The sequence below is a fragment of the Conger conger genome, chromosome 15, assembly GCF_963514075.1.
Source record: "Conger conger chromosome 15, fConCon1.1, whole genome shotgun sequence".
Taxonomy (NCBI): Eukaryota; Metazoa; Chordata; class Actinopteri; order Anguilliformes; family Congridae; genus Conger; species Conger conger.
The window spans coordinates 16752484-16774277 of NC_083774.1; the positions used below are offsets into that span (position 1 = coordinate 16752484).

The following is a 21794-nucleotide window of genomic DNA, read 5'->3' on the forward strand; positions in this document are numbered from 1 at the left end:
GAAAAACCAACGGTGTCGTAAAGCGTTGGGCCACCATGAGCTGGCAGAAGTTCAATGTGCCCTGGCATCGGTGCTAGAAGTCTCTGGAAGTCTAGTGGAGGGAGGGAAAACCACTCTTCCCAAAGTGTTTTGATGATGGTGGTCCATCAATGTCACCCGTCTGTATATTTAGCAAGTGAGACAGTGAAAAAAATGCTCACAGTACTTCTTTATACATTTTAATTTACAAGAGTGAAACCTTATGAGTGAAACCTCAAGAGTGAAACCTGCAGAGTTTCTGCAAGAAATATAAAGACATCAACAAAAATATCTGAACATACATACACTCACTGAGCACTTTATTAGGAACACCTACTTATTCATGCGATTATCTAGTCAGCCAAATGTGTGGCAGCAGTGCAACTGAAGTGCTCACTGAGTGAATGCAGCAAACATTGAACAAGGCATTTTTAACAAGACTATGATACCTCATTTATGCCTTCCATTTTCTCTCACTTGCAAATTTTTCATACCAATTTCACTGGGAAGTCTGCACCAAAACGAAAATCAACTTATAAAAGTCTGATATAATAACAATAACAACAAAAATATATTTGTAATAGTACATATTATTGTTGTTATTATCATAATCAGCAGCAGCAGCTCCTCTGTGTCGGTCAGATACCTTCTCCACCCACAACGCGGCAGGCATGGCAGGGCCCGTCAGTTAGACGCTTGCTCATGAGATTGCCGCCTGACGGATCCGTGACAAAGCCACAGTCTTCACACTCAAGTGATGTGATGCCCCTGCAACGGGAAAGGCGTTTTGTTAAAAAATAATAAATAAATAAATCTGGCTAAACTCACAAGATCGAGGGATTAATTAAATAATCGCAATGGACATTTCAGCGAGTCAAAGGGTAATCGAAAACAGCAGGGGATTCTGCCTTTAATTCAAACAGCGGCAGACAATGGTAATCTCAGAGTATGATTGCTAATAAACAGGTGGATATGGCACAATAGGTTAAAGCTGCATCTGTACAATTAGCATTCCTAGATTTAATTAGCATACCAGAGATGCTTGTTTCTTCTCAGCCAATCTCCTGGCAAAGCACCATGCAGTCTGCAAATCACAAAAACAAATTTGAACAAAACTGTAAAACTGTCACTAAATGGGGGGGGGGGGGGGGGGGGGGGGTAGCCATGGACTAGAGCCCAACTTAATATATAAAGATATCTATTAAAAATAATCTTTCCACACTTTTCATCCCTTGCTGCCTAATCCAAAGCTGCCAATGAAGTTTCAGCTGGATGTGCCACCAGAACCAAAGAAATTCACTATATGAACTCAATACTTACTTGGCCTACTGGAGAGTTGATTAAAAAGTTGCAATGCATACAGCCAACAAGTGCGCCAGTGTAATTTAACAAGATTGTGAAAACATTCCGGGTGTCATAAACTGACTGCAGCTACTGACAGGGATTTATGCTCCCCTGCTCACTCTACAGGTCTGTAATACGCCTGGCTAACCACAGCCACTGCAGTAGGGTGTGAAATTCTAGGAGTTTGAACACTCAATTGCATATTTTCTTCATACATAACAAATTCTCTTTGATTTATAACTGAAGAATGACACCTGAATTCTTTAAATACACCTGAAATGAAATATTCCGCCGTACAAGTAGATGCACACTTCCACACTGGATAGCACGGCATACATGAAGAGCACACATTACATAACATGACATGTAATTTAGCTGACGCTTTTATCCAAAGTGATGTACATTTAATTAGACCAACCAGGAGACAATCCTCCCCTGGAGCAATGCGGAGTTAAAGGCCTTGCTCAAGGGCCCAACGGCTGTGCAGATCTTATTGTGGCTACACTGAGGATCAAACCACCGACCTTGCAGGTCCCAGTCATGGGCCTTAACCAATATGCTACAGGCTGCCACATCCATACAATAATGCAAATACCTGCAAAGATATCGGATGAGAACAAATCCCATTTTACCTGATCTTGTGATTTCACAGAGCCTGACTGCAGCTTGTGCGATATCTGCATCGGTCACAGTTCCTAACTGCAGCAAAGTGACCAGAGAGCAGCCAGGCCTGACAGGAGCATTCAGCACAGGTCTGCTCCCCAGGGGGACAGCTGTGGAGACAAGGACCCATTCTCACCACGGCACTGAAAATATTCAAATGTATTTAACATATGAATGTATATAAACACTTCAAAGCAATATAAAAAAAGACATTCGTTTTATATTATTATCATTATTACTATTATTATTATTATTAATGGCATTTTGGCAGACGCTCTTATCCAGAGCGACATACAGTTGATTAGACTAAGCAGGAGACAATCCTCCCCTGGAACAATGCAGGGTCAAGGGCCTTGCCCAAGGGCCCAACGGCTGTGCGGATCATATTGTGGCTACACAAGGGATTAAACCACAGACCTTGCGGGTCCCAGTCATGTACCATAACCACTATGCAGAATACTTTAATGCGAGCTCATTTAGCGATGCACACCAGAGAAGGGCTGCAGACCTTAAGCTCCATGGAGCACAGTGGTTCCTCTCCAGGGGCACGATGTGACACCACCGCATCAGGGTGACATGAGGCTGGCAGAGCAGCGCAGATAACCACCTATGAGCCAGATTCAAATGGAAGAAAAAACATTTTTCCAGCAGCAGATTTGTGAAGTAAAGTGAAACTTCAACACATTTGTTTCAATACATACAACTTCTCATTGGGTAAAACACAGACTGAAATGGAGAGAATCCATTCCTCTGTCCCAAGAGGAAGTCCCGTTAAGATGCAGGGTTTCTTAAAGGTTCGATGGAAGAGCATACCGTGAGCCACTTTCTCCACCCGGGAGAGGAAATTCAGACTGATAGACTTCCTCATCCAGGGAAGTAATGCAAATGTGCGAAACACAACACAAAGCTTAAAATCCCAAAACAAATGTACGCGTGTACATATAAACAAACACAAACGCGCATACAATTACAAACACGGTCATGCGTCATCCATTCAGAAAAGTCCTCAATGAAGTGAAAAGGGGGATCTTACTCCGTGAAGGGCATTATTTATTCTCAGCAGAAGTGTGCCTGACATGATTCTCCCGCCGCTGTCTGCCCATAAAGCATCGCAGCAAGGTGTGCAGCAGACAGCTGCATCAATCCACTCTCGGACTGAGGGCGAAGATTGCAATTCACAAGCGACTTCCTGTTTATGCTGACTCAAAACTGGCAAGCATTGAGGCCCAAAGAAAGGGGAAATATGACAGATGAAGATGCTCCATACTGTTGCGGCCATAAAGGAGCAAGACAACTAGCCCAGTTCAGTTAATGCAAATATTTAAATCAGACAATTATGTGGCAGCAACTAAATGCATAAAAGCATGCAGACATGGTCAAGAGGTTCAGCTGCTTTTCAGACCAAATGGGGAAGAAATCAGGGTGGTTTGAGTATCTCAGAAACTGCTGATCTCCTGGGATTATCAAGCACAACACGTCTCTAGAGTTTGCAGAGAATGATGTGGGAAAACAAAAGAAATCCAGTGAGCAGCAGTTCTGTGGGCAGGAGAGCGTTGTGACAGCAACGCAAACAACAACAAATTACAACAGTGGTATGGAGAAGAGCATCTCTGAACACACAATGCATCACACCTCTAGGTGGATAGGCTAAGTAACAGCAGAAGTCTAACAAATAAAGAAGTCTAGAAAAAATAAATCTAATAAATACCTAATAAAGTTCTCACTGAGTGTATATTAGGTTAATATTATTTCAACCACAATGCTCACCTGATGCTTCATGTAATGTTTAGCATACACCTGTCCACCCTCCAGGACTTTGAGGCAAAATGGACACAGGAGTTCTTTTGTGTTTTCGTGTTCACTACTTCAGAAAAGAACGAGGACCGGTAGTTGCAGACCTAGAAAGAGGGATGGAGGGAAACAGGAATGCATCATGACCCAGATTTAATGCTACAGCTCCTCGGTTTGGTTTCAAAAAGAGATTTAAAAAGCCCTCTGTTTTACCTGGCACGTGTATGGCATTTCACCAGGCTTGTGTGTGTCCCTCATGTGCTCCAAGAGAATCTGCTCCTTTTCAAAAGCTAATTCACAAATCTTACAGGTGGCTGAAAAACACAGTGCAGGAAAGACTACATGTTAAAGCATGTGATTATAAAATATTACATGATTATAAAATATTACAGTTACATCCTACACCATTAAACAGAAAGCGCAGAGTACAAGTTCAACAGTGATTTTTGAGAGAGGGGTAAGGAGAGTGATTTGGGAGAGGGGGGTAAGGAGAGTGATTTTGGAGAGGGGGGTACGGAGAGTGATTTTGGAGAGGGGGGTAAGGAGAGTGATTTTGGAGAGGGGGTAAGGAGAGTGATTTTGGAGAGGGGGGTAAGGAGTGATTTGGGAGAGGGGGTAAGGAGAGTGATTTTGGAGAGGGGGGTAAGGAGAGTGATTTGGGAGAGGGGGGTAAGGAGAGTGATTTTGGAGAGGGGGGTAAGGAGAGTGATTTTGGAGAGGGGGGTAAGGAGAGTTATTTTGGAGAGGGGGTAAGGAGAGTGATTTTGGAGAGGGGGGTAAGGAGTGATTTGGGAGAGGGGGTAAGGAGAGTGATTTGGGAGGGGGGGTAAGGAGAGTGATTTTGGAGAGGGGGGTAAGGAGAGTGATTTTGGAGAGGGGGGTAAGGAGAGTGATTTTGGAGAGGGGGTAAGGAGAGTGATTTTGGAGAGGGGGGCAGAGTGAGCCGTATTCGTGGACTCATACTGGGTGTGGGCGTGCTCAGTGTGCAGCTGCGTGAGGAGGGGGGTGGCGCAGCGGCGGGAGCAGTGGTGGCAGATGGTGCCGCCGTCCCGGCCCTCCTGCCACAGGAGCCCCAAGTGATGCCTCATGTGGTTCATAAACCTGCAGAGGAGCAGCCACACAACAGAGTTACTGGTCCCACTAGACTACTGTAGAGGATCAGCCACACAACAGCGTTACTGGGCCCACTAGACTACTGAAGAGGATCAGCCACACAACAGAGTTACTGGTCCCACTAGACTACTGAAGAGGATCAGCCACACAACAGAGTTACTGGTCCCACTAGACTACTGTAGAGGATCAGCCACACAACAGCGTTACTGGGCCCACTAGACTACTGAAGAGGAGCAGCCACACAACAGTGTTACTGGGCCCACTAGACTACTGTAGAGGATCAGCCACACAACAGTGGTACTGGGCCCACTAGACTACAGTAGAGGATCAGCCACACAACAGCATTACTGAGCTCACTAAACTACTGGAGAGTAGCCACACACCAGCGTTACTGAGCTCACTAAACTACTGGAGAGTAGCCACACACCAGCGTTACTGGGCCCACTAGACTACTGGAGAGCAGCCACACAACAGCGTTACTGGGCGTTAAGAGCAAGACCACAAATAGCGATGCACTTCAGACTTCAACTTCCATTAAACTTAAAATGTCTCGTTTGGTCACATAGCTGATATGACTGCAAAATTCCATTTAGAGAACAAATCAAGTTCACATAATTAAAATATCTAGGACTTTATGCGGTAATTAATCATATTTAGCAAACAGCAATTCAGTACTACTTAATCAAACATGTTGTGTTTACAAAAAAACTCGTTCAACTTTGGCCCTCATTTGGAACAGAAATGCAGGGGGGAGGGGGGGAGAAAAAAACAAGACTGATAATGTAATGAGCCAGATTACCGTCTACATTAAATAACTCCAGTCTGGGGAACATGGCCTGCGTGCACTAACGTTCTGGAGTTCCCAGCAGTTAGAAAAAGATAAATTAGCGTAGCTTCTCCTTGTACCTCGGTTTCTAAGCATGCATAATGGCCATTATAATACAGGCAATTACAGCGGTGCTTTTTGCTTTGCTTAATGATGCGGGCGAGCCGGTGTGGGTCCTCCCAGCATGGCTGGCCTTCCTGCCGCCCGACTGGCCCACGAGCCGGCTCCGCCTCCGAGCGGCAGGGCCCATTTTTCAGTTCTCACGTTTCTGCCGTTTCAGCTCCTCTATTAGGGATTTTTATGTGCTAGAACCGTGACCTTGGCTGCCAGACTCCCCGACTGAGATACAAACGGGCCTGCGCATTAAAACAGCTTACGGAAGCCTTTTTTTTTTTTTTGTGTGCCATCCCGGACTAAAGTTATTTAATCAAAGGAACAGTTCTTACACCGCCTAAACTATCCGCCATTACTCATCCCAAGCCCCAAATGGGAATAGAGGCTGAGAACGTGATCCATCTGCAGAAGAGGGCTGTAATGAAGGCTTGGCCGTTTTGCACTCCCATCCCCCGTCTATGCTCATAATCACTCTCTGTGCACCGAGGGGACCTCAGGAGTGTGGTGCCAGCCTGGTGCTACCACCATAGATCACCTACAGTCTCACCTCCCGGCTCCAACCCCCTGCTCTACACAACATCATCACAGCGCACCATAGAGACTACACAACGTCATCACAGCGCACCATAGAGACTACACAATGTCATCACATTGTGCCATTGCGACTACACAACGTCATCACAGCGCGCCATAGAGACTACACAACGTCATCACAGTGCACCATAGAGACTACACAATGTCATCACAGTGTGCCATTGCGACTACACAACGTCATCACAGTGCACCATAGAGACTAGTGCCACCATAGATCACCTACAGACTCACCTCCTGCTGCAGCCCCTGCTCTACACAACGTCATCAATTTGAAATTACACAGTCATGGTTTTTAACACCTCAAAGGAGTTGCATAAATGGCTATGAAAACGAAGCATACCCAATGTTGTTCTTGAGGACACTGTAGCAGCTGGGGCAGGTAAAGGGGATGCCAGTGTCTCTGGTCCCCCTTGTGGTTCCCATAGTAAAACTCACTGATCTGCATGACCAGTTTACCCTGACTATCAATCCTGCCATGGGGGTCAGGCATATGCCGGGTGGGAGTGTTATTTACCCAATAATGAAAACAGTATTTCTGTAAAGAGAGAGAAAAAATAGAATGAAAAAAATAACACACATGTCATTTCTCCCCACGCCCTCCTTTGCCCGCTGCTGCTATAGGCGATCACATATACCACCCATGCTTAGAACAAGCCCTGCTTTGCTTTATATATACGCACACACTAATACCAGCCACCTACATTTACAATTTAGCTTTGAATAGAAGAGATCATACAGGCTTCAGATTCTGCTATTATTATTATTTTTATTTACAACCAAAAAAAGTGCTTGAAAATGGAACAGACTGAATAAAATTAACTTGGACAGTTGTTACTGACAGGTTTCAACTCCAGGGTATCATCAGGACAATTTGTTGCTCCTGGAATACCAAACATCGAATGAGTAAGTACATGGCAATTCAACACACTTTTGGACCGCATTGTCACAGACTTTAATGAGATTTGGCATGTTGATTTGGCCTTATAAAAAAAGCACAGCTGTCTGCTGCACACCTTGCTGCGATGCTTTATGGGCAGACAGCGGCGGGAGAATCATGTCAGGCACACTTCTGCTGAGAATAAATAATGCCCTTCACGGAGTAAGATCCCCCTTTTCACTTCATTGAGGACTTTTCTGAATGGATGACGCATGTCCGTGTTTGTAATTGTATGCGCGTTTGTGTTTTTTTATATGTACACGCGTGCATTTGTTTTGGGATTTTAAGCTTTGTGTTGTGTTTCACACATTTGCATTACTTCCCAGGATGAGGAAGTCTATCAAGTCTGAGTCCATGAATTTGATTTGCCCCATTACTGTAGGTTGTACACTGCAAAAAACTAAAAATAAGTCAGTTTTAACAAGAATCTTAGTCTTATATTTAGAATTAAAATCCTATTTATTCCCTTTTTGCTAAAAGAGACACAAAAAAAACTGTGAATGAGGTGAGAAAGGTTGACTTGTTTCAAGATCTCACTTATCAAGCAAACAGTAACTTAAAACAAGCTAAAATATTCTACAAAAAAAAGTTCAAGTTAATGTTTTGCACTTGTTTCTGGTGATTCTTGGTGATGACATCATGTATTTGCATCCATGGTACAGTAGGCAACATTCAATAACAGGAATGTCATTGCCATATTTTTTTTTTTAAAGATACTCACCAATTTCACGTATTTGCCTTTTAGGATCACTGCTCACAGGATGTGGCGGTGAGCCCCTTTCAGTGCCTGTGGTGGAGGAGGAACAGAGAGGTTCAGAGTGCAGATCACACCCATTAAACAGGGGTAAGAGATGCAGCGAGCTGCCCTGGCCTGGCAGTACCTCCCGGTGGGTCCACGTCCCTTGTGACATGGGAGCTGGGCATCGCCTGAGGCATCAGTGGGGTGACCAGCTGAAGGGGGAGGCCTGGGCTCCCATCTGCAGGGACTGCACAATCCACTTTGGGACCTCAGTGCTGGGCTACGCAGCTGGCTGAAGTGTAGCAGAGCTAGGTTGTGCAGCTGGCTGAAGTGTAGCAGAGCTAGGTTGTGCAGCTGGCTGTAGTGTAGCAGAGCTAGGTTGTGCAGCTGGCTGTAGTGTAGCAGAGCTAGGTTGTGCAGCTGGCTGTAGTGTAGCAGAGCTAGGTTGTGCAGCTGGCTGTAGTGTAGCAGAGCTAGGTTGTGCAGCTGGCTGAAGTGTAGCAGAGCTAGGTTGCGCAGCTGCTTGTAGACTAACAGGGAAGGGCTGTAGTGTAGCAGAGCTAGGATGCGCAGCTGCTTGTAGGGTAGCAGGGAAGGGCTGTGCAGTTGGACTGGGCTGTGGTGTGGCCAGGTTGATCACAGTACCCTGCAGCAGTAACTTGCTGTGAGGAGACAGGAGTTAGACACAAGAAAACAGGCTCAAAACAAGGCCTGTCACCACCTGAAAATGTTTTAAGAGCACACAAACACGCGCACATACGAATGCGTAAATGGCATGTTTGAAGACGTCCTGAATCATCAGAGGGAACGACGTGCCAGAAGATGAGCATTAGTACCTGGCAGCAGAGTGAGAGATGTTCCTGCTGGATCCGGCGGCACGAGGAGGGTGATTATGCCCGAGTCTGATATCTGAGATCAAGATAAAGCACAAAGCTTTGTCCCATTTCAACCACTTCACATTCCCCGATTAAAGACGTCAATTTCCAAACGAATAGCATTAAATACCATAATGAATAAGCAAAAGTCAACAATACAAATGTGCAACATTACCAACGCTTTAGAGACACCATTAGTGTGAAGTGGTAGGTCCCCCAAGACTTCCGACAGAACTATGGCACGCCCGAGCTGTCATTACCATAAATAACCATACAATTCTCAAAATAAAATACTGAATTCTCATTGAAAATGTCTTGTCATTGTGACACTGCACATACAGTAGTTTTTGCACATTTGCTATAAGAATGGAAAAGAGGGGCCAGGCAGAAATATTTCTTTGGTCATCTGGAATCGGCCAGATCTCCAAATACAGAATATCAACCAGAGCTTTTCATCACAGCACAGTTTCTGAGACAGTTCATGAGCAGCTTCACAGGAAGACTTCATTACATTACATTACATTACATTAATGGCATTTGGCAGACGTTCTTATCCAGAGCGAGGTACAGTTGATTAGAGACAATAATCCCCTGGGGCAATGCAGGGTTAAGGGCCTTGCTCAAGGACTCAACATGCAGATCTTATTGAGGCTACACCGGGGATCGAACCACCGACTTTGCGGGTCCCAGTCATGTACCTTAACCACTACACTACAGGCCGCCCCTCTCTCATTGACGAGAGAGAAACTCCAACATCCTGACTGACTCAAGACCTCCCTTCCCTGGGCAAAGCTAGAGCCAGCTGGGTGTTCTCCCTCAGGTCTACCCACAGTCCGCACTGAGTTCAGTACCCAACCACAGGGTCCATCCCTGCACTAGAACACAGGACGCCTTCGCGGGATAAGCCACCCAGCAGCCACGAAACTGTTTTTATTTTATTCAACAGTCGAACACACCTGACTTCCAACAAAGTTACAACGCTATATCATCTCAAGGGTAACCTTCACCCGATTTCAGCACACAGTTTAGCAACCCCTCACTGCTCAGGAAGTCCATGCTCAGCATAAATGCAACACAGATTCCAGTCCCTTAAAGCCTGACTTCGCAAAACAACTCTGGGAAGTCTCACAAATCAGATCAGCAAAGGAAAATGTAAAAATGCCCCACATAAAAAGCATATTACATTTCGCCATTTCTATCCCTAATTAGACATCAATTTAAGTGATGACCAATATAGTCAACCGACACAACAACGATAAACCGTATCCACTTCGATGTCTTGAAACCTGTAACTCAATAACCTGTATTTCTACTGATAACTGCTTAATTCCTTCCACTGACAATGGGAAGAAAAAAACAGATTGAGGCTGCCTTATTATACTTAATATACTTACTCTTATGCTGTGGGTTAGGTTGGATTCATTACATTACATTATTGCCACTCGGCAGACCCAAAACAAAATGCATACCCATCACCAGGAACAAGTGCGCTGAAAGAACCTTGAGGGAAGTACAATTTCAAGTGCTAAGGCTACAACAAAGATAAGGACTAGGGCCTATTTGATGAATCTGACAATGGATTATATCAAAAATTGGATTCAGGCAACATTAACCTGTGAAGGTAATATTTCATACACACTGTACACCATCATTAATTCAGGATTCTGGTTACATGAAGTGTTAACCAAAGCAAACTGAAGGCTACCTGGTTGTTCATTATGACCGGCTGAGGAGACCACGTGTGTGTCACAGGGATGGATGAGCTCGGTGTGATGGTCTGATGGTCTGAAAAGCCATTTACAATTAACATCTAGTGAACAGAACCTGTGCTCTAAATGGTACAATGTTAAACAACACATTTTTTACCGTTTCAAAATAATAATAAAAAATAAGGAAAAAGGACCGATGCAAAATTTTGGGGGCCCAGTCAGTTAGTACTTTGTAACTATAACAGCTTGCAAACGCTTAACAAAGTCTTTTTCAATTTTTCAATTTTTCCTCATTCTTCCTGGCAGCACACCTTTAGCTCAGAAATATTCTTCAGCCTCGTTGCATGTACAGCATGTTTGAGATCTCTCCAGAGATTTTCAATAATATTCAAGTGGGGAATGTGGTGGCCATTCCGAAACTTTCTGGGTACTTCATGGTTGACTTCGAGGTATGCTTTGGATCATTATTTTGCTGGAATACCCAACCTCTCTTGAACTTCAATGTCTTGACTGGCCTTTGAACATTAGCCACTAGAATTTCTTGATATTTGGTGGAATTCATTCTTCCTTCCACTCGCACAATATTTCCTGTGCCCCCAGCTGCTGCACAACCCCAAAGCATAATGGATCCACCTCCATGCTTCACTGTTGGCAAGGTGTCCTTCCCTACAAAGGCTTCATCCTTTTTTCTCCAAACATACCTTCTCGTGGCCAAAAAGTTCCATTTTGGTTTTGTCAGTCCAAAGCAAATTGTTCCAAAAGGCTTCAGGCTGCTCAATGTTTTCTGTTGCATATTTCATAAGCTTAATTTTGTGTTGAGGTCATTCTTTCTGGCAACTTGTGGGTCTTTGTTATTTCAAAAATGTTGTATCATTGTCCTATGAACAGTAAGACCTGTGTTTCTGCAGGGATATGTGGGTTCTTCTGAGCATTTCTCACCAGGTTTCTCACCAGGCCATTCTATCGGAAATCTTACTTGGTCTTCCAGACCTTGCCTTGACTTCAACCATTAGCTTCCATTTTCAGATAATGTTTCTGACAGTGGAAATCCTGATTCTGAAATCCTTGGGACAACTGTTTAGAGGAACCAATGGTTCGGTTAACACCAGACAGAACAGCCACTGCAGTTGGATACTTTAGATGGCATGGAGTTACAGGTACTTCAGAATAAAAAGGTTCAGCCTTGCATTGATACTCACCTGACTCATTGAAGTCCTAACAAGTAAAGGGTCTGGCCTTAGTAATAGCCTTTTTAAAAATTAACAAAGAATCCAAGAGTACCCAAACTTTTGCACAGGGTCCTTTTCATTTTATTAAACCAGGGGTGCCAAAATATTTTGCACCCCACTGTATGTCCAAACACCTTCCCGTAGCACCACTACAGCCCTTTTAGAGAGTACCTACCAATCTAAACTATTTGCAATTCAAGGAATCATCAAAACGTGACATACTGTAAATCAGAGCTCATCACAAAGTACTGCTGACAGAACAGAAACCTGTGGGTGAGAAACGACAGAAAGACTCATATCAGTCTTCCAAGGGGGTTCCAACCAAACGACCTCCGCAACAAAAATGAGATCATCGTCGTCATGATCAATTTCGATGACTTCCGTGTGGACCTGCGATGGTTCCAAAGCCTCCTCAAAACACACCATATGAAAATCAGTCATCGTGAGGCTGAAACAAAAAGGTGCATAACAATGCTTGTGTACAGATGGGTACGTACACGTGCATATCTCATATCTCAAGTACCAGGTGAGCCAGTGCTGTTGGGAGTGTTGAGCATGCCATTTTTTACCCGGACTGCTACAGTTCAAAATCCAGCATGCCTGGAATTAAGCTGCCAAGTGCCCCCAACAGCCAGGCAGCCAAGCACATAAACAGACCAAAAAATAAATAAATTTGCTGGAACCCCATGGCCTTACCATAACAAGGGGCTGAAGGTGGATCTATTGTGGTTTTACAATCAGGTGTTTCAAAGGAAATATGAGAATGGAACAGTTAACAGCTAACAGCAGCAGCAACACAAAGAAAATTATTGGTGGGTCAGTAGGAAGAAGGATTTCCTCCAGACAGTTCAACCTTTGGGTCCTTGAGGGTATTGTAGGGGTTCCCTTGCCAGTCTTGATATGCAATGACTATGATAATGATTTTGGAAAAATATACAACTTTCTAAAATATAGGTTTTTTTTTTTTTTACCATTCTAAACTAATAATGGGGGTCTCCTGGTTGCCTCTGAGCCTGGGTGGGGGTCCCTGGATTCGAAAAGGCTGAAAACCACTGCTCTAGACCAAGCTCCACGATTACCAGCAATACAAACTTCCAGCAGCAACCAAGTTTTCCAAGGCTGTCTCTTCCATCCAATAATCTAAAAAGCCTGGTTGCTCGGCTTCAGTTGTCAGATAGCCCAAAGACAGAGCAGTAGAACTGCAGACAACTTTCAGGTGGAATCGCAACAAGTACCCATGGGGGGGGGGAAATGCAGTTCAAATGCAGTGCTCAGATAAAATCTAAAATGTAATGCCTTGTTCCTTGCCGTTTTAGCAGGTATGAAAAAATGAAAGTGTCAGGTTCAGCAATTGAGTGGATTAACATTTCTTCCAGTTTAAATTGGCACATGTCGCTTCCCCTCGATAACAAATGAATGAATGAATGAATCACAGAACTTATTGGAATAAATCTTTATTTTTTAATTTTTTTGAAGCACTGCAATTCAGGCCTGACAACTAGTTTTTTTGCTGGAACAACTGTTTCAGTATGAGTTATTAGATGAATGAACATTTTGGTTTATGTAACCACTCTAAAGGGGGCGGGGGTGAGTTCACGTTCAATTTAATCTTGTAATAACGTTACACATTCTACCCACAAGTGCATCATCGTTAGCTACCGAGGTCAGTTTAAGCACATTCATGATGTTACGTACCATTGCTAATAATGTACCAGGCTCCATTTAACAACCCTTCCTCCATAATAGCGAATACACACACCTGGATGCCTGGTTTTTGTGGATTACACAAACCTTAGGGTAACTCATTGGTTTATTCCTGCCTACCATTAACAAATGGAGTTGTCACTTAAAACATTTTACACGATTGAACCTTGTGGTATAACGTGCAAGTTCTGCACAAAGACGGGTTTCTAGCAATATATCTAAAGGTCCTTAGTCTCTGCTACAGACAAGCTAATGATAGCTAAGCTAAACTACCCACATGATGAGTGAACTCGGTCCTGTGCTAGTTAGGTTTGCTTGTGTACAGCGAGGCGAAGTCATCATCTGCTGCTTTGTCAAAATTGCAGCATAATTTCGAATATTGTTCCATATCCTGCAATGGTATAGCCTAAATGGCACGAATATTCATAACGAGTTTGGCTACAAACAAACAACTATCCTCACGGAGTCCAATGCAACAGAATGAAATCCAATGCATTTGTCTTCCTAAGCGAGATAAGGCAGCACAAATGAATGGCAAATACAACATTTATATCAGTTATTTCAAATGATTCATAACGTACCGTCTCTAATTTGCCATTCAGAAAAATACTTAAACCCAGACGCGCGCCGAAGACCCACACAGAGGGCGCAACTACACGACCGCTGCAAAGGATGCTGGGTAATTTTACATTTGCATGTGGAAAAATGGCGATATTTGTCCTGTCCGCGTCCGAAACACCTTACTTGCTTACTATTCAATATACTACTTTTTGTGTCATTTCTTTTGTGCACAAAACGCTAGATATTTATCAAGTGGCCCGGTTAAAATAAATTAAACGTATTCAATAGTTTACAGTCGCTTACCTAATGTTTTCTGAGATATAATTACAGCAGTGATTTGTGGTACGAAATAAGTTTTAATAATTTAATTTAATAATTTTTTACAATAAACAAATTTCACCATACGCACTGGAAAATACTATTAATGAGATCTGTGAAATTGCCACCTTAATCAAAGTATACAGTCAGGAAATACCTTGCTTAAATCACTTAATGATTAATCTACCACAAATGTTTAGGGTTTAATATATCTTTAAATAAGGAGATATGACATTTCAGTGAACAGCTAGAAGTCTCCATCTCCATAATACTATATACGTCACCAGACATCAAAAGACAGAACAGGGGCCTGTGGGAAATGAGAAATACTCCCGAATGTCAGGTATGCAGTGTTACAGACTGAAGTTCTATTCACTGCAGGATCATGAGCTGCGAGCCCTGTCTGTCGTAGAGGTGACATATAGAAACACGTCACTCATCTATATATTGATCCGGTATGCGTGATAAAAGCCCTCATTACATTTTTTTTTTTTAATGTAGACGTGGAGGCACAGAAAGGGCAATGGTGACTTGACATACTAGACGGACCTTGTGATAAAACAGGCAGATTGATTTACCGCTGACTACAATGTACACCACTGGCTATAGTCTGAGTGGATTATTATTCCAGCCTGCAGGAGATTTATTGCCAGCAAGAAGAAAGGAGGTGCGATGCACATGATCAAAGCACACACTGATGCTCATGGAACGCCAGACCTTGCATCTTATAACAATGGTACACCCACTTTCATCATGAGAATTTCACAAATTCAGTGTTCCATCTACAGGTTACCCACAATGCGATTGGAAGGTGGCATCTGCAATAAAAACAGATAGAATGTCGACTGTACATCATGGCAAAGACTGGGGGCAGATTCAATGCAAAAAATATTGAATTAGTTATCGAAATAGTGCCATTTGGCTTGAGTCTGTCCGTTTCAACCCGCCTCTTAGAAAAAAAAAGGCTTTTCTAACTGCTGATATCACCCAGCACAAGGCAGAAGCAACTCACTACATATAATTCACGTGATGGAAACAATTAATTTATTAACATTGATAATAAAATGCATAGAATGATATGATGATATCTTCCTAATGCACACCTTCCAAATGCTTACAAACAGTAACTGTGAGAGGAACTGTGATACACATGTCAAAGTGACAGAAATATGTTTTTTAAAAGTTAATTTATAGAGTTAATTCTTTGTAATATATGTTTATTTTTATATTTTAAACATGTGTAATAAACAGGTAGCACTGAGTGCTTTCAAACAGTTGCTGTCCAAGTTTTCCCAAACAGAATACAGATAATATCAGGTCTGCCCCAGCTACAGAAGCTATCAGCTGTGAGAAAGCAGTAATTAGTTTACACAATGGCACAAATTCAAAACTAAATCTATTGGTAATATACTAGAGAGAGGAAGGCCCTCTCTGCGGCTCAACTGAATTATCAAATGTTTTCCTTACAACAATGGATCAGTATTATATTTAACCAAACTGCCAGCTTTCAAACAACCTTGTCTGTGCATTGTACATGGATATCCATCAGGCGATACCATGGATACTGACCAGAGTTTCTATGAAATGTACATGTCAATGACAACTATTGTATACATAGATACATATGTGTGTGTGTGTGAGTATGTGTGTTTGTGTGAGTGTGTGTGTGTGTGAGTGTATTTGTGTGAGTGTGTGTGTGTGTGTGTGAGTGTGTGTGAGTGTGTGTGTTTGTGTGAGTGTGTGTGAGTGTGTTTGTGTGTGTGTGAGTGTGTGTGAGTGCGTGAGTGTGAGTGTTTGTGAGTGTGTGTGTGTGTGTGAGTGTGTGTGTGTGTGTGAGTGCATGAGTGTGAGTGTGTGTGTGTTTGTGTGTGTGTGTGTGTGTGTGAGTGTGTGTGCTTGTGTGAGTGTGTGTTTGTGTGAGTGTATGTGTGAGTGTTTGTGAGTGTGTGTGTGTGAGTATGTGTGAGTGTGTGTGTGTGTATAGATTGGACACTGAGCCCATGTTTTCCTTGAATAATTGAATAGCAAAAGAGGACCTGCTCCTGAGAATAGCTGTGATGGATGTGACTTTGAGTTGTAAAACACTTGATTGATGATAACATCATCAAGTCTGCGCTTTGTCACTGCGGGTCTCCTCATGGTGACAGATGATGAGTTTTCAGAGAGATAATGGGAAACTAAAAAAACAGGACAGTGGGGACGATTCTTTTAAAACCCAGGATGGAACTGGATCTTTCTGGGTCTGTCACATGTTTTGGCTCCAATCTGAATAAGGATAGTTATTTGGCATCAAAGATAGAGAGGAATATTATCAGTTGGCATATCTGTAGGCTAGTAATGCAAGTCCAAATACGAATGTGAAAAACGTGATTGATGTTCAGTGGGCTACTCTGCCACCAGCAGATGGCGCCCTGCGGGGAGAATTGAACTGTACGGCTCAGGAAAATTGACTGATGTCAATTCCTCCAACAGGTGGCACTATGCATTGCAAGCGACAAGTTAAAACACATGCCCAAGTGTTTTTGTGCCATCTTTCCTCGAGAAGCGCTCATTTGAGAAATAAAATGTTTGTTCATTTTAAGCTAATTTTATACTATATTGTAAGGGCAACAACACACACACTCCTTAATATTTAAATATATACGGAATACATTACCTGGAGTGTTCCTGGGTTATTAAGTATAATTAAAATGTATATAATTCCACAATAGTTAACACAACATAACTGAAATAATGCAAGGTTCTAAAGAAATTACACATCTTGTAAGCTAATGCAGTTAAAGCAAAGAATACTAAATACTAGATAAATAACTAGATTCACAAATAAATCTGAAATGAGAATGGTTGGGTGGCAACCATGGAACCAATAAATGCCCCACATATAGAACACATTAACTCTTCATAAAAAACAAGGACCATCTCCAAAATGGCTTATTAATTCAACGTTCAGGTATCTTATTCCCCGTTTGTTTGCCATTAAAGATATTGACACAATACCAGAATTACGATAGTATGCCACGTTTGATAAACACTAAGTAAAAATCGCAAGAAGACGAAAGGACACGTTTATTTTCCTGTTTTGTGTGGTGATATTCACCATGCAGTCTTGCTGATGGGTTGAGGTCTTACTACAGAGTCAGCGAGTAATCTGCTGTCAGCCACTGACAGCAAAACATTGGCCGTAGCGCGCTATTCCCCCTTCCTCCGCTTCCGCGGAAGGAAAAGTAGTTCAAGTTTATTGTTAAATGTTTTGTCCGTATTTAATGTTGTGCCAGGGAAGTTACTGTCAAATTTGTTATTAGAACAAATAATGGACAGTTACAATAATAACTTTGACTGAAGAAGCGCTATAAAACTGTATTTACATCTTAGGTGACATACTTTATGTAGAGTATAAAATCTAACTAAATTGAAATAAACATTACCTATTTTGCCTACAGGTGTCCAATCAATATGATTAATTGTATATTCTAAAATTCCTCTCCCAATGTCTAGAGTTGGAGTTCCTAGCCTAGCCTATTGCAGACTCAAAAGTCATACAATTTCTGCTGTCGATCTGCAGCCGTTTGAACCACCTAAAAACCTCTAAAATGTTAAATAGGCTAAACAGAAAATTGAATTTAGTCAATTGAAATGCTGTATACTGGAATATTTTCTACTTGTTAACAGCTAATAGCCTCTGTACAATAGCTTTTTGCACGATTCGCATCAAGGTAACAGCTATCAACTGCAGAATAGCTTCAGTTTGCCTTTAATTTGTAGTGGCGTCCGTACACCGAAAGTGCAAATAGCGTCGGTTACAAAAGCCACATTTATATTATTTGTACTGATAACTATAATATCAGCGTTGGCACCTGCGAGTATTTGTTTTGTATAGCTTTACCTCTCGTTCTTGGTAGAATCTCTGAATTGTCAATAGGTTTTAAGACGTTTTAGACAATAAAGCACATGGGCTCTGCATAGCGTGTCTGCTTCCTCAGTTTAGCCTATAAATAGCCTTTACTTATATTTTATAGATGTTGGCTACTAATTCAGACTTAATGTATGCCTACGTTAAAATCTGTCTGCGTTTTTCGTAATGTTGACTAATTCTTTAAGTTGGTGTGAATTCAAAAGTTCGCTAAAAGTAGAAAATGTCAAGCGCAATCAACAAATCCCACTGGTGTCTGAGGGGTTAAACGAAATGTAATTTGGCTCCGTTCGGCGGAATGATACAGAACCCAACGTCAACGTGGTGCTGAGGTCTGCTAAGCAAAAATGTCTGCCTAAGGGAAACTCGCAAGTTACATTCAGGGAATATTTTGTAAATTATTGTTGCAAACACCTTGATCGCAAACTCTGTCCGCTGCGGAAGAAGGAAAACAACGCTTCAATTTCCACACCCGATCGCCCTAGTTGGATTTTGCAACGGGAAAAGGTAAAAAGAAATAGGCAGGGAGCCGGGTAAAGGGTTTCGGACTGGGTGAAAGAAGTTGGGATTGAAGAGAGACCATAGAGCTGGTTTTGAGTCAGTGGTTGGCATTCGCTTTAGTACTTACGATCTGGAAAAGGCTACGTATTTTCTGTTAGATCAGGACCAGAGTAACAATTTTTATTTGAATACTGTCCGTGAAGGTTTGTATTTTCTATATGCATGGGGAATAGTTATACCAATATTCTCAACAAATGGGTAAATCCGACAAGCCTGCAAACGACTTTGTCAACCTGCTACAGTATGACCAAATTAATTGCGCGGAGTGTCGGAGATGGAATTACATATAATAAGTTTCTAAGACTGCATGCTACTTATTACAAGATTAACGTTGATAATTAGGCCTGCAGTGTCTATAACGGACAATAACGAAATGATGCTCCTGTAGTGAATGATAGCCAATGGCACTCTTTGGGTAGCAATGCCATCCGTACATTTGGTTTATGTATTCTATGAATTTATTGATTTTTAGTCGGAGGATATGCCCAAATAGCTCCCCAGGTATTTCTTTTCATTCGGTTTTAGGAACACAATACGTAGCGCAGTGCGCCTCCACAAAGCAAGATTCTGTTCCTTTAGTTCCATTGGCAAGAGTGCTAGTTGCCGTGTTCCTGAACAATTTAGCCTACACGTATCATATTCAGAATTCCAGCATAGCTATGAGTAAAATAATGATAATTTATTGCATAAGAAAATAAGCAATTGTTTTTCAAGTGATTTGTTGAATTTGTCACGTGCAGTTTTATTTTTAAATTATTGACCGCTTATTTAGGCTTGCACCTTGCTTGATTGTTATGTGGTGACATGTTTATTGATCTAATGTGGGCGAGCTAAGTGTAATGCTGTTAAAAAATACGTTTCGCTATTTGCTTTCTAGGTTTAGTTAAGGACCGCAAGGATGAACACTCAGCAGCGGATTGCCGCTATTGGAACAGACAAGGAATTGAGTGATCTGCTGGATTTTAGCGCGGTAGGATGTTAAATATTTATATCTTTTCAATTCTTTATGTTTATACTATTTAAATGATTAGGCAGTAGGCGTCGACTGGCTGGCGGTTGCTTGCTTCTGGGTTAATTGATCTTGGCAAAACTTTGATGTTGCATTATCTAGACCTCGTCAGATGAAGTTAGGTGTGTGTCAAGGAACACACGCACACAAATATAATCTATGCACAAAAATAGTTACTTTGAACAATTTGGAACAATTTTCACACATTTAATTTTGTTCACATTTAATTATGAAATAAACTTCATTGTGCACACATTACAATTGACTTCAGTGTTTACCTGCAAATATTTGAAGAAAATGAATGAAAGGATGTGATAAATAAAGACCTTTTCTCCCAATAGATGTTTTCTCCGCCGGTAAACAGTGGGAAAAACAGGCCAACTACCCTGGGGAGCAGCCAGTTTAGCGCATCAGGTAGGACCTTATTCTGCCTGTAACTGTGCAGTGCCTGTGGGTTCATATCGCTACAGTAATCCGTCCCTTGTTGTTTTCAGTAACGCCTATGTTGGTTTTGGTAATATTTCCCCCTTTCAAATAATTTAGGCCTGGATTCAGTCAACAGTTTGTCATAATATTGGCTCATAAATAAAAGCAAGTGGTTGTTTGTCGTCCCAAAGGTTCAGTGATCACTAGCCAACTAGCCACATTTATGGATGGGAAATACGCATCACTCCCTTTCTATCTCACAGAGATAAGGACATACAGTCAGTGAGCACTTTATTAGGTATTTATTAGACTTATACTTCAGACTTATTAAGTCTTCTGCTGCTGTAGCCTATCCACTTAGAGGTTTGCGGTGTTGTGTGTTCAGAGATGCTCTTCTGCATACCACTGTTATAAATTGTGGTTATTTGTGTTACGGTAGCTTCGACCAGTCTGGCCCTTCTCCTCTGACGTCACTCAGAGGAGGGGCGTTTTTGCCCACCGAGATGCTGATCACTGAATCACTGGATGTTTTTTTCGCACCATTCTCTGCAAACTCTAGGGACTGTGAAAATCCCAGGAGATTGGCAGTTTCTGAGATCTGACTGAAACCACCCTGTCTGGCACCAACAATCATTCCGTGGTCAAAGTCACATAACATTTGTTCCTCATTCTGACATTTGGTCTGAACAACAGCTGATCCTCTTGTCTACGTCTGCATGCTTTTATGAATTGCTGCCACATAATTGGCTGATTAAATATTTTCATTAACAAGCTGGTGTACAGGTGTACCTAATAAAGTGCTCACTGAATGCATATTGAGGAAACCTAGGCTGCTTCAGCCATTAATTGTTCTCATATGCAAATTTGTTGTTATCCAGGAGTTGAGAATGGATAGGGGAGTGATTGTGTATGCACGAGTTTTGTTTTAAGCATTATTATTTGTATGTGCCAGTTGGTGATTTGAATCCCTGCATAAAGCAAACATGCTCTTTGCACATCTGGTGTCTCAAATGTTGTATGTTTGGTTGAGATTGGCATGGAATTGCTCTGATGATTCTCTAGAAGTGAAGCATTATTTAACCATGAGTCTTGTTGCAGGCACCTGTCCAACACTGGAGACTATGGTTTGTGTGCCTTAGTGACATTGAGATAACACTTTATTGTCCTCAGTGCTTTTAGGCTGCAAGTATTGGAAGAACTAAACTGGAAAGATAGGAGCTGATATTTGAAATTAATATTATAGCTGTCGGTGTGTTTTTACTGTTTGTCTCCGTGGATGAAGTGAGACACTTTAATATGCAAAATTACCCTGAGGTAAAGGCCCATCTGTGCTGACTAAATACATGTGAAATG

At 42.1% G+C, this 21794-nt stretch overlaps 1 protein-coding gene and 1 long non-coding RNA gene across 5 annotated transcripts in view; one reads left to right on the forward strand and one right to left on the reverse strand.

The window, feature by feature from the left end:
- Window positions 1-673: 673 nt before the first annotated feature.
- On the reverse strand, window positions 674-2111 carry LOC133110971 (uncharacterized). The gene is made up of 3 exons (XR_009704952.1): window positions 1995-2111; window positions 1052-1102; window positions 674-786 (listed from the first exon to the last, which is right to left on the reverse strand). It is a non-coding gene; the product is annotated as an uncharacterized LOC133110971 (long non-coding RNA).
- A 16689-nt stretch (window positions 2112-18800) lies between these two features.
- Window positions 18801-21794, forward strand: part of LOC133111531 (transcription factor 12-like) — a 100720-nt gene continuing 97726 nt past the window's right edge. For 3 of the 4 annotated variants that reach the window (XM_061221963.1, XM_061221966.1, XM_061221965.1), the window contains exons 1-3: window positions 18801-18952; window positions 19884-19976; window positions 20357-20429. In XM_061221963.1, the coding sequence (XP_061077947.1) occupies window positions 19905-19976; window positions 20357-20429 (145 nt within the window). In that variant the 5' untranslated portion in view covers window positions 18801-18952; window positions 19884-19904. Of the gene's footprint in view, window positions 18953-19031; window positions 19150-19883; window positions 19977-20356; window positions 20430-21794 lie in introns of those variants that run through there. The other variant, XM_061221964.1, reaches the window with a different exon arrangement.